Raw genomic sequence first — 13,537 nt, 5'->3', positions numbered from 1 at the left:
TGCCCATCAGCAGATGAATGGATAAGGAAGCTGTGGTACATATACACCATGGAATATTACTCAGCCATTAAAAAGAATTCATTTGAACCAGTCAAGAATCCTTTTGTAGTAGTAGAGCTTTTGTTCATTGGAAACTATGAGGATATGTTATTTATTTTCCAAGTTGGAAAACAGATCTACTCAAAGAAAGCTATAGGAAACATTTTTGGGTTTTTACAGTTCCCACTTCAGACTTCCTCATTTCTATACTCTTGATGAGTAGTCAGCTAAACAATAAAGAGGAACTCTGCCCATCTGCAGCGCACTCTCTGAGTGCAGCAATCTCCTCCCTGGTGTGTTGCGCTGAGACCTCTAGCTGCCTTGTCCTCCCAGGACCCCAACTCCATCTTCTAAACTCAGAGAGATGGTGAGGCTCCACTCGGGCTCCCCCTCTTTGCAATGCGGTATGAAAACTCTCCCAATGTTAAAATGGGGTAATCATAGAGCTAATTTTGTTTGTTACCTCTCTCAGAAATCACATTGTTCTGTACTGTCTGATGTCCAATATCTAAAAACTGTTTTTTTCCCTCATGTATTTTCTCTTTTAAATTGTTTCAGAAGGAAGGTAAATGTGGTCCCTGTCACTTCATCTTTGTCCAAAGTGAAATATCTGTCTCAACAATAATTCTTGGTGTGCCTGTCACATGCCAGTCACTTGCAATCCTTCCTTTTATAGAGCAGTGACCAAACTACAGGAAAGCCAGAAGTTGGGATAGCTCCAGAGACTTCAAAACCCAAGCATATAAATGCTACCAGATTTCAAGATCTCTGTTTGTCTCTGTTTCTTTTTCCATTCTTGTGTCTCTGTATCTTTTTGCACAGTGATGTCAATCTTTGCTTCTATAGATGGAGTGAATTCATGAAGAGTACACAGACAAATCAACTTGTAATTTCATTCTTTCAAGCTTATCTATTTTAGAAGAAAATGAATCTTTTTCTCAACTTCAGTTTCAAAAGTCTCTAGGAAGGAATGATGAGCCCATTCCTTGAATGAATCATCAGGGCTGGGGAATCAGGAATTTAAACTGACCCAGTCTGGATCATGTGCCTATCTTTGTGGACAGGAATTTTCAAATCAGATACAATCACAGAGGAACTGAGTGAGCAGCCACTCCAATTTGTATCTAAAGTTCTGGGCGTACTATTTTTGATACTTAAAGAACTACTTTGAAATAGTTTTAAACTTCATGACATTCGCCACTGGTCAGTATTAAGGGTCAGATGCTTGCCTAATATGTTGTGTAAAGAAGCTAAAGTAGAAGTGCATTCTCAGTTGCTTCAGTCCTGTCCGACTCTTTGCGACCCCATACACCATAGTCCACCAGTCTCCTCTGTCTGTGGGATTTTCCCAGCAAGAATACTGAAGTGGGCTGCTATGCCTCCTCCAGGGGATCTTCCCAACCTCAGGCAATACAGCTCCCATCTCTTGCATATCATGCATTGCTCTGAATTCCCAGGAGCTGGGAGCCACTGGGGAAGCCCTAAGGTAGAAGTAGCCTTAACATTTGATTAATGAATATGGTTCAGACTAGCAGTATGTTATTTAAAAAAGCATATGAGGATCCAGAAGAACAAGAGAGAACATTAAATGGCAAAGGAGACATTAACAAACTACCAAAAAGAAACTTAATAATAAGCTTGGGAAATATTTTCTCATTCATTGAGCCATAGTCTAGAAATTCTTAAAATATCAAGGGTAACTATGTCGCAGTCTGGGCAAGAAAAAACTTTAACCTTGGAGTCATTTTTGATTCAGTCTCCCCACTCTTTACATTTTCAGCCAATTATTTATTCAGTCCTGTCAACCTTCAGGGGCCTCTCCTTATCCTAGTCATGCTCATCTCTCATTTGGATACTGGAAAGGTCTTCTAGCCTCTTATAAAGGAGGCTTGTGCTTGCTGCCCAGCATCAATTTCTGTTTTTTCTTGGTAGCTGGACTCAAAAATTTCCTTTGGGGGAAAAAATCCCTATCTCATCCTCAATCACATAATTTGGGTGGGACCTTCAGTTCCAGAAGTGGATTCTGGTTAGTTTAGCTACTCACTGAATTCCTAATGATGTAGTGAATTAACTAATTCACCTATTCCTCTGACTATACTGATTATTTTAGGCCAAATGAGACACAATGACGTGTTTGTTGGGGGCTTCCGGGAGCTAACTTCTATTTTTCCTTTGTTTCTCTATAAAAATGTCACTTTCTCAGGAAAATTTCCCTAATCTCACAATTTAGGTTGTTCTCCCATGATGTACACTCCTATAATTACTTTTTATGATATATATTGCATTTATAATTACTTATTTAAAGTCTACCTCTTTTTAAAGAATATGCTCTCCCTGGGTGCAGGTCTTCTTTTCATACTCATTTCAATATTCTCAGAGTCCAACACAAGACCCGAGACCATATATACAGTGAACAAATCAACAGACCAAGAATGAACATGGAGCTCAGAACCAATAGAGAAGGTAAAAAATGTATTTTAAGAAGGAATGAGCAATCCACCAAATCTAGCTTAAATGTTGAACTAATATGCATGAATCTGAGTATCTTGGTTTAAATTCCAACTTAGACTGGGCTAAGAGAGGACATGTGAAATCCTATTATGCCTTTCAAGTCAACTTTTGACTATACGTTCCTTATCTAATGTGCTCTGTGAACTCATCTGTGTCTATGCCTGTGCGTTGTCATCATTTTGGAATATTCTTTTTCACTAATTCAACAAGTTTGTATTCATTATCTCCCCTACTTACACCTGCTATAGATGCTAGAGAGAGGATAAATAAAATAAGATCCCATAAGAAATTTACAGTTTAATTAGAAAGATAGATGTGTAAACAAATTATAATATGACATTGTAATTGTTGAAAGAAGAGAATAGTGATTATGACTTGCTTCAGACATGAGGTGTTATTCATCAGAGATCTTTCCGTTACAAGTGACAGAATCCCAACTTCAAATAGCCTAAGCAGAAAAATGCAATCTACTGGCTCATATAACTAAGAAGTCCAGGGTGGAACTGAACAGAGGAACTCAAATAATATTAGGATTGGGCCTTTCCACTTCTGTCTGGATTTATTTCTTGCTGTTTGGGCCTCATCTTCTTCTGATGATTATGGATTCTGAGGTGGATTCTGTGGTGTACCATTCAGAAGCCACTTTTCAGATGGCAGCACTGGTTTCCCCCAGCTTTGGGGAGTGTTGGTGTTGATGGCTTAAGGCTGATTGTCTCTCTCCGGGAATTGCCCTTGCACAAGGAGGAACCTCACTCAGAGCGAGGGCTATGCTTCCTTCCTGGGAGTGGCTTGCATCCAAAAACTGGCCAATGAGGAATACCAAAGCCTGGCCTCTTTCCTTTACTGAAGATATATCTGAAGGCCCATTAAAGCTTTAGAACTATCCATGTGGGAGGCTGAGAAGTTTGAGGAACTTGAGATCTGACTTCTGGCAGATCTGTTCTATAAAGAAGAGATATTGAATTTACTTTGTAAAATTCTGGATAATAAGATAGTAGTGGAAAGAAGAGAAGAGGAGCAAATACTAAGTGAAATCAAAGATTATTCCAACTAAGACAAGACCATGCACTTTGCCTCTGACCCCTAGTTAGGACTTTGCAGATCTCCATCAAGTATTTGAGTGCAAGCGTTTGTGTGTGTGTGTGTGTATGTGTGTGTGTGTGTGTGTGTGTGTGAAAGGAGTGAAGAGATTGGGCATCCTCTTGTAACTGGCCTAGGATGGGATGGAATACGGGTATATTTGGAAGTTTAGAGACATGATCTGAGGAAATAAATTCTACAACTTTGCATAAACAGCGGGTAGGGCTATGAACACTATAGGTTATAAGGTTTAACTAGTGAATATTTGGATATATCTGCTATAGCAATAAATACTTTGGAGAATAGAGTATAACTTTATTCTCCAAACATTTGTTCAGGAACTAATAGTAAAACTAATAAATGATAATATAATAAAATAAAGATAAAATGCTCTGGAAATAGAAAGGTCCTGAGTAGCTAACTGATATAGTAAAGACAAATTTTGAACATCATTATTTAGTTTTACAATACAGAGAAAAATTAAGGGAAGAATTAACTTTAGAAATAACCAGATCTAAATTTATTGTAAAGAAATGAGATATCAAGAAAAATGGGAAATTCACTCTTCATGAAAAATTTAAGACATAAATTATGTTCATCCATCTATCATGACGTATAAAAATAATCAAGATTCTAGGCTCCAAGAAAATATTTCCAAAATTATTTTCTTAAAAAAAAAAAAAAGGATTCTCAAAAGTACCCACTGAAGAAGGACCTCTGCAAATGAATTTACAACTGTGGATTATAAAGCCTACCAGAAGATAGACAAATACATTAGACAATTCCTAGAGAGCCATTTCTACCCTGTTACTAGGGTTGCTTGCTTGTGTGACTTTATGCAGTCAAGCACAAAGCTGAACTGAAATAAAATAGCAAATTAAGAGAGCCATCTACTGGTAGCTCATTGAAATCTGTTTAATTTATCAGGTTTCTCTGACAAATATATTTCCATAGGTGATACTGTGATTAACTTTCTGGCTTAATTCAATCTGACCAATCTTTTTGCCATACTTTTTATGGAGCATATCTTTAAGTAATACATAGTTATAACTTGAAGCACATATATTCACGTGGAGGAGTTATTCTTTTCCTGTTAGCCAACTAAACTATTACAGTAAGAATGCTAACAACAGGATATATGATGTTTAGTGAACTGTACAACATAAGAGCAGAAAATGTATGTCTAGTATGGCAGAAACCATCACAATATTGTAAAGTAATTATCCTCCAATTAAATAAATTAATTAAAAAAATAAAAAAGAAAAATATGTCTCTAGCACTGTTTCATGTACTTTACTTGCATTAATTCTTAAAACCTCCACAAAACCTTATAAATTAGGAACTATTATTATTCTCATTTTGTAGGTGAAGAAACTGAAGTTATAGAAGCTAGATATCTCTACCAAAAGTCAAACAGCTAAGAAATTTCAGAGAGCAGATTAGAACTCAAAAATCTGGAACAGACTGGTTCCAAATAGGGAAAGGAGTATGTCAAGGCTATATATTGTCATCCTGCTTATTTAACCTATATGCAGAGTACATCATGAAAAACACTGGGCTGGATGAAGCACAAGCTGGAATCAAGATTGCTGGGAGAAATATCAATAACCTCAGATATGCAGATGACACCACCCTTATGGCAGAAAGTGAAGAGGAACTAAAGAGCCTCTTGATGAAAGTGAAAGAAGAGAGTGAAAAAGCTGGCTTAAAACTCAACATTCAGAAAACTAAGATCATGGCATCTGGTCCCATCACTTCATGGCAAATAGATGGGGAAACAGTGGAGGCAGTGACAGACTTTATGTTGGGGGGCTCCAAAATCACTGCAGACGGTTACTGCAGCCATGAAATGAAAAGATGCTTTCTCCTTGGAGGAAAAGTTATGACAAACCTAGACATGTATGGATGTGAGAGTTGCACCATAAAGAAAGCTGAGTGCTGGAGAATTGATGTTTTTGAACTGTGGTGTTGGAGAAGACTCTTGAGAGTCCCTTGGACTGCAGGGAGATCCAACCAGTCCATCCTGAAGGAAATCAGTCCTGGGTGTTCATTGGAAGGACTGATGCTCAATCTGAAACTCCAATACTTTGGCCACCTGATGCAAAGAACTGACTCCTTAGAAAAGACCCTGATGCTGGGAAAGATTGAAGGTGGAAGGAGAAGGGGACGACAGAGGATGAGATGGTTGGATGGCATCAGTAAGGACATGAGTTTGAGTGAACTCCAGGAGTTGGTGATGGACAGGGGGGCCTGGCATGCTGCAATCCATGGGGTTGCAGAGTCAGACACGACTGAGCAACTGAACTGAATTTGGCTGCAGAGTATATACTCTTAACCATAACCAGATGCAAACAACTATTGAGTTCATATTATCTCATTAGCATTGTTATGGTTTATAGAGATACTAAGTCAAATTTGAGAAAGTTACATTTACTTAGGATGACAGATGCAAATGTAGATAATTGTAGCAAAAATCATGTGATGAGTTAATTAAAGTATGTAAAGGATGCTCTAAGACCACAGTGAAGAAGCACTTAGCTCAACCGGATGGAGGAAGAATGGGATAGTGTCTTAGCTTGTTTTCTTAGTAATGGGACCAAGCACATTAAAATATAACTACTTGCTTACCTTTCTAGAGTGCAAGCTCCCTGAAGTCAGGGGCTATGTCTGCTTTTCTCACTCTTTTATTCCTCATATTTGGGCACTACATATTTGTTTAATCAATGAATGCAACTCATTACTGTTGAGAAAAAATTTTGAGACACAGAATGATGAAAGATGAGGCCGGGAGAAGTGCAAAGGCCAGGCCTTGGTCCATCACCCTGTGCTGCTATGCTTGGTTGCTCAGTTGTTTCTGACTCTTTGAGACCCCACGGACTGTAGACAGCCAGGCTCCTCTGTCCATGGGGATTCTCCAGGCAAGAATACTGGAGTGAGTTGCTACACCCTCTTCCTGATACACTCTCAGTTCAGTTCAGTTCAATCGGTCAGTCATGTCTGACTCTTTGTGACCCCATGGACTGCAGCACGCCAGGCTTCCTTGTCCATCACTAACTCCCGGTGCTTGCTCAAACTCATGTCCATTGAGTCGGTGATGCCATCCAACCATCTCAACCTCTGTCGTCCCCTTCTCCTCCTGCCTTCATCATTCCAGCATCAGGGACTTTCCCAATGAGTCATTTCTTTGCATCAGATGGCCAAACTATTGGAACTTCAGCTTCAGCATCAGTCCTTCCAATAATGTTTGACTCCTCAGTCATGTTAGATTCTTTGCAACCCCATGGACTATATCCCACAGTAGTCTGCCTGTCTCCTCTGTCCATGAAATTGTCCAGGCAAGTATACTGGAGTGGGTAAACATTCCCTTCTCCAGGGGATCTTTTTGACTCATGGATTGAACCTGGGTCTACTGCATTGCGGGAAGATTCTTTACCATCTGAGCCACCAAGACTTAACTTCTTAATTTCTTCAAACAGAACACATTTCTCCTCTATCACCAAATCTGTTCCATTATCTATATTCTTTTGTTGTTGTTGAGATATGGTCCATATATTATTAAATTCATGCTTTTGAAGTTTACAATTCAGCATTTTTTTAGTATACTTTTTAGTATATTCACAAAATTGTGCAACTGTCATCACTAATTTTAGAATATTTCATCACTGCTCCTCCCAAAGGAAATCCCATATCAGTAGGCATTTACCATCTTATCCTTCCCTCCAGAATCTGGCAACCACTGCTTCAGTTCAGTCTATATGGACTTGCCTATTTTGGACACTTCATAGAAATGAAACCATACAATATATAACCTTTTGTGTCTGGCTTCTTTAATATAGTATAATGTTTTCAAAGTTCTTCTTTATTATAGTATAATGTTTTCAAAGTTCATCTGTGTTGAAGTTTATATCAGTACTTCCTTCTCTTTTTTATGACTAAATATCATTCCATTGTAAGGATAGGTCACATTTCTTTATGTATTCAGCAATTGACAGACATTTGAACTGTTTCCACCCTTTGGCTGGTATGAATAATGCTGGTACAAATATTTGCATACAAGTTTTTGTGTTATATGATGTATGTTTTCTTTCTTGAGTGTGTATGTACTTAGGAAAGTTATTGCTGGGTTATGTGGTAATTCTATGTTCAACTTTTAGAGGAACTTATTTTCCAAAGCAGCTGCCCCATTTTATATCCCCACCAGTGATACATAAGAGTTCTGATTTTCCAAATGCTTGTCAACGGTTGCTATTATTTCATTCTTTTTTCACAGCTGAGTAATATTCCATTGTGTATATACACCACATTTTCTTTATTCATTCTCTGTCAGTGGACATTTAGGTTGCTTTCATGTCTTGGCTATTGTAAATACTGCTGCAGTGAATGTTGGCACGTGTGTATCTTTTTTAATTTTAGTTTTCTATGGGTGTGTACCCAGGAGTGGGATTGCTGGATCGTAAAGTAACTCTATTTTTAGTTTTTTAAAGAACTTGTAAATTGTCCTTCAGAGTGGCTGTACCAATTTACATTCCCACTAACAGTGTAGGAGGGTTCCCTTTTCTACCCATCCTCTTCAGCATTTATTATTTGTAGATTTTTTTGATGATAGCCATTCTGACTGGTGTGAGGTGATACCTCATTGTAGTTTTGATTTTTATTTCTCTAATAATTAGCAATGTGGAGTGTCTTTTCCTATGCATACTGGCCATCTGTATGTCTTGTTTTGAAAAATGTCTGGACATTTTGCCCACTTTTTTGATTGGGTTTTTTGTTTCTTTTAAAATATTGAGCTGTATGAGCTATTTGTAAACACTCTTTGTGGTTTTGGTTTGCAGTTCTTTGATGCTAGTGACATGCTAGTGACATTTCTTTGGAGAAATGTCAGTTCAAATTCTTTGCCCATTTTAGAATTGGTTTGTCTTTTTATTTTTTAGTTCTTTATATACTCTGGAGATAAGTCTTTTATCAGCAACATGCTTATTTTGTCACTTGGTGAAAATAAAAAAACTTTTGAAGCAAAATACAGTGCTCACTTTGGCAGCACATATACTAAAATTGAAGCAAAATACACTTAATTTTGATAAAGTTAAATTTAAAATCTTTTTCTTTAATCATTTATGCTTCTGCTATTGTATCTGAGAAACTTTTGCCTAACTTACAATCGTGAAGATTTACTCTTAGGTTTTCTTCTGACAAATGTATTGTTTTAGCTCTTACATTTAAGTCTATGATCTATTTTGAGTTGATATTTGTGTAAGGCATGAGGTACAGGTTTAAATTGATTGCTTTGCATTTGTTCTCAGAACCACTGAAAGGGAATCCATGGTGGTTCAGGGGTAAAGAATCCACCAACAATGTTGGAGGACTCATATTTCCCAAATTCAAAAGTTACTGAAAAGCTACAGTAGTCAAAGACAGTGGTACTGGCATAAGGATATATATAGAATTGCAAGTCCAGAAATACACCCATATATTTATGGGCAATTGATACTTGACAAGGATGCCACCACAGTTTACTGGGGAAATAATAATCTTTTTTAAAAATGGTGGTAGAAAAACTAAATGCACATGCAGAAGAATGAAGTCATATCATATACCAAAAAGAACTCCAAATGGATCAATCAAAGACCTAAGTGTAAGGGCTAACACTACAATAGTCTATCTTCCTATCTTGCCAAAAAATACTTTTATAACAACAAATTAAAAATTTGTTTAAATTTATGGTTTTATATGACTGAATGTCATCAAAATAGAAAAGGTGATTGAATTTAATTATTACTGTACATGTTTGTGTATTTTGTTAATGGATTGGCAATGTCTGGATTAGTAACAAAAAAAGATATGTATGACCCATAAATTATTGTTCAGTCACTAAGTCGTGTCTGACTCTTTGCAACCCGCTGGATTGCAGCACACCAGGCTTCCCTGTCCTTCACCATCTCCCAGAGTTTGCTCAAACTCATGTCCCTTGTGTCAGTGATGCCATTCAATCATCTCATCCTCTGTTACCCCTTCTCCTCCTGCATAAATTATTGTATGATTTCTTAGCTTGCTAGGACTGCCATAACAAAGTACAACAAAAATTTTGAATTAAACATTAGAAATTTATTGTCCCACAGTTCTTGAGGTCCATGATCAATGTGTTGGCAGGGCTATGTTCTTGCTGATGGTTCTAGGAAAGGATCTGTTCCAGGTTTTTCTTCCAGCTTCCAGTAGTTCCTTGGCTTGTGACAATATAACTCCAGTCTTCAAATGGTGTTGTCCCTGTGTGAGTGTCTCTTTGTCCAAATTTCCCCCTTTTAAAAGGTCATCAGTCCTATTGGATTAGTGATTCACTCTACTCCAGTGTGACTTCAGCTTAATTAATTACATCTGCGAGGACTCTATTTTCAGGTAAGATCATATGATGAAGCAATGGGGGTCAGGACTTCAACATGTGACTTTCAGGAGGGACACAGTTCTGCCAATAACACATACTTTTCCCATCAAGTTAATATTCTTGCCTTCATTTCAGTAAAATAATTAGTGATGCTCACCATCACCAATCATAAAAGAGAAAAAAAAAAAAACTCAAGGCAGAGCAGGGTAAATAGTTTAAGATTGACTAATTTGAATAATTCCATGGGCTCTGGGCTATAGACTTGATCTCTAGTTGCCTGATACCCAGCCCTGGGATGATTTAGAGCAGGGGAGATACTGGTTTAGTGTGAGAGTTAGATAAGGAGATGGTTGAGGGTATAGACTCGGGATTGTTTGGTTTGCACATTAAAGGCATGCTCAGTAGACAAAGTTATTCTCTGTAGGAATTAGCTAGCCTTTGGAGGAGTATTCTCTCCCTGGGTCTGTGAGGTCCCCAAGTGCCAGAGCATCAAGAATATAGTAAATAGGGCCTGGGCTCTACACTCAAGCGAGGAGATTGTGGCATCAGCTGGTTCCAGGTGATTTAAGCTCCAGTGAGGATGATCAAGGTTGTTGGCAGTGACTGTCTGGGAAAGAAAGTCTGCATTAAATGCAATACTGATGACACCATTGGGGACCTTAAGAGGCTGATCACAGCTCAAACTGGTACCTGTTGGAAAAACATCATATTGAAGACGTGGTACATGATTTTTAAAGACCGCGTGTCTCTGGGGGACTATGAAACCCATTATGGGATGAACCTGGAGCTTTATTACCAATAGAGGAGAACTCCTCTTCCCTGCCCGTCCCTCATCTCCCACATTCCCCGCCCCCACCCCAACTAATATGGATACTTGTTTTTGGAAACTCATGTTGATAAAAACTTAGAGACTGAAAAAAAAAAGAATACAAAAAACTAAAAAAAAATAGCTAATACAAGTTTTGACCTGTGATGAATGGATGCCAAATAGACAAACACAGAATCTAATAAAATATAGTTAGAACAACTTCATCCCTACTGGGATGTTATAACCAAAAAGTGAAAAATATTAAGTGTTGTAGTACGTGTTGGAAAAGATGTAGAGAAGTGGGAACCTTCACACGTTGCTGATGGAATATAAAATGGTATAGTTGCTGTGAAAGATTTCTGCAATTTATCAAAAAGTGAAACAGAGTTACCGTATGATCTAGTAATTCCACTCCCACATATACACCCAACATAATTGAAAACAGGGATGTAAACAGATACCTGTGTGCTAGTGTTCACTGCAGCATTATTCACATATCCAAAGAATGTAAATAATCCAAGTGTCCATCAACAGATGAATGGGTAAATAAGTGACATAGTCTTACAATAGAATATTATTCAGTCATAAAAGGGATATAGTATTTATATGCACATCATAAATGAACCTTTAAAACTATAGGCTAAGAGGAAAAAGCCAGACAAAGAGACCATATGTTTATGATTCCATTTATATGAATTAACCAGAATAAGCACATCCATAGAAACAGAAAGTATACTACTAGTTTCCAGGAACTAGGGGACAGGGTAAATAGAGAATGACTGCTTAATCAATATGAGGTTTCTTTTAAGGGTGATGAAAACATTTTAGAACCAGATAGTAGTGACAGTTGCCCAACATTGTGAATTTACTAAACGGCACTGAATTGTATAATTTGAAATGGTTGAAATGATGAATTTCATGTTATCTGTATTTTACAACAACAACAACAACAAACATCACCAAAAAAGAAAAAAAAAGCCCATCTTCTGTTGGGTCCTTCAGGTTTGAATGTGACAGTGAGAACTTTAAGATTTATTAAAAGGATTGTTGTTCAGTCGCTCAGTCATATCCGACTCTTTGCGACCCCATGAACTGCAGCATGCCAGGCCTCCCTGTCCTTCACCACCTCCAGGAGCCTGCCCGAAGGATAGAATGAGATAGTGCATGTTAAAGCTCCAGGCTTCAGGCACATGAAAGGTACCCAATACATAGTAGTTATTATTATTTTGACATAAATGAATATTAATCTGTAGGTGTTTGCATTTATGACACAGTGGTGGAACTGTAGGTCTCCAAACTAAGAAAATACTATTTCAGAAAAGAGACCCAAACCACCCCTGTCACAGCTCCTGCATGTGGTACAGCCTCACAGCTAATGAGGCCGGGGTGAGCCCCACCTACCTGCATGTCCATAGTAGTTGCCCATACAGGGGACACTCCTTAGAGCGTATACACTCAAGGGGGATGTACTGCCAGGCCCCATAGAACATCTTCTACATAAAGTCACTTCTCCAAGATGGGAAATGTAACTGACCTGTTGAGGCAATCCAAGCACAGGTTGGAAAAGAAATTCTAGACACAGAGCATTTCAGAAGGAATGAGATTATTAATAACAAAGAGCAGAGATAAAGTGGGTACTGCGAGCTTAGTGGGCCCACCTCCGGACAGATCAGGGAAAGCCAATAGTTTTCATGAATTAATAGCTGATTTTTATAGCCTCAAGACAGAGAAAATTCCTGTTGGAAGGTTCCCATTAGATGATTGGTTGGGTTGTTATACGGTGTTTGCTGGAGTGGACGTCTTGGCCTAATTGGAGTCAGGAAGCTTGTGAGTGATGATCAGGGGCTTTTGGCAACAGTTACAAAGGGACTTAGTCAGCTTTGGAGGTGACCTTGGTTCTGAGCTCTGCTTCTGAGGCCTTGGTGCAAGGCCATGCACCTGTGGCCTGGGGCAGGACTCAACATGACCTAGCTAACAAACAGAAATAAACAAAGAACTGGCCAAAATGAGGAAGCGGAGAAATTGGAGGAGGAAAAAACATAACCTCAGAAGTGGAAATAACAAATCTACCTCATGAAGAGTGCAAGGTAAGGAGCATAAAAATGTTCATTGATATTGATCATTTTGTAGTGTATAGAAATATCAAATAACTATGTTGTGTGCCCGGAAACAACATAGTATTTTGGGCAATTCAAACAAACAAACAGAAAAAGAGTTCAGATATGTGATCATAGGGGGAATTGGGAGGAGGAAGAATTGGATGAAGATGATCAGAAGATATAAACATCCAGTTATAAGATAAATGAGTACAGGGGATGTAATGTACAACATGACTACCATAATTAACACTGCTGTATATTATATGTGAAAGTTGCTAAAAGAATAAATCCTGAGAGTTCTCATCACAAGAAAAATATATTTTTTCTTTTTAAAAAATTTTGTATCTGTCCGAGATGATGGCTATTCATTAAATTGGCTTTCTCTTTTCTATCCCATTTAAACATTTTGAAAGAGTTGCCTTCTTTCACTCAACATCTCTATTTCCTTACAACTCCTCATTAAAATGAATAAATTGCTTTATAATAGATATTGATATTTCCAAATTTACAAGGTTAATTAGAGGTCAGGCCTTGAACCTGATAAATTCACTAAAATTGCCACCTTATATATATTCTTAGAGTCAGCCAGCCATTTTTTACAGTGTTCAGGGGACACAGAGATGC

At 37.9% G+C, this 13,537-nt stretch overlaps 1 protein-coding gene across 1 annotated transcript; it reads left to right on the top strand.

The window, feature by feature from the left end:
• The first annotated feature begins 10,586 nt into the window (after positions 1-10,586).
• Positions 10,587-10,808, top strand: LOC133040286 (ubiquitin-like protein 5). The gene has a single exon (XM_061120012.1). The coding sequence runs from the start codon at positions 10,587-10,589 to the stop codon at positions 10,806-10,808; it is 222 nt and encodes a 73-aa protein (XP_060975995.1).
• Positions 10,809-13,537: the final 2,729 nt, after the last annotated feature.

This window comes from Dama dama, chromosome 20, assembly GCF_033118175.1.
Source record: "Dama dama isolate Ldn47 chromosome 20, ASM3311817v1, whole genome shotgun sequence".
In the NCBI taxonomy this organism is placed as follows: domain Eukaryota; kingdom Metazoa; phylum Chordata; class Mammalia; order Artiodactyla; family Cervidae; genus Dama; species Dama dama.
The sequence above is the reverse complement of the archived record's forward strand: the minus strand, read 5'-3'. Positions and strand labels throughout refer to the sequence as shown.

What these genes read in the sequence shown, in the direction of transcription:
- LOC133040286 (XM_061120012.1), top strand. Translation starts at nt 10,587, where the DNA reads ATGATCAAGGTTGTTGGCAGTGACTGTCTGGGAAAGAAAGTCTGCATT.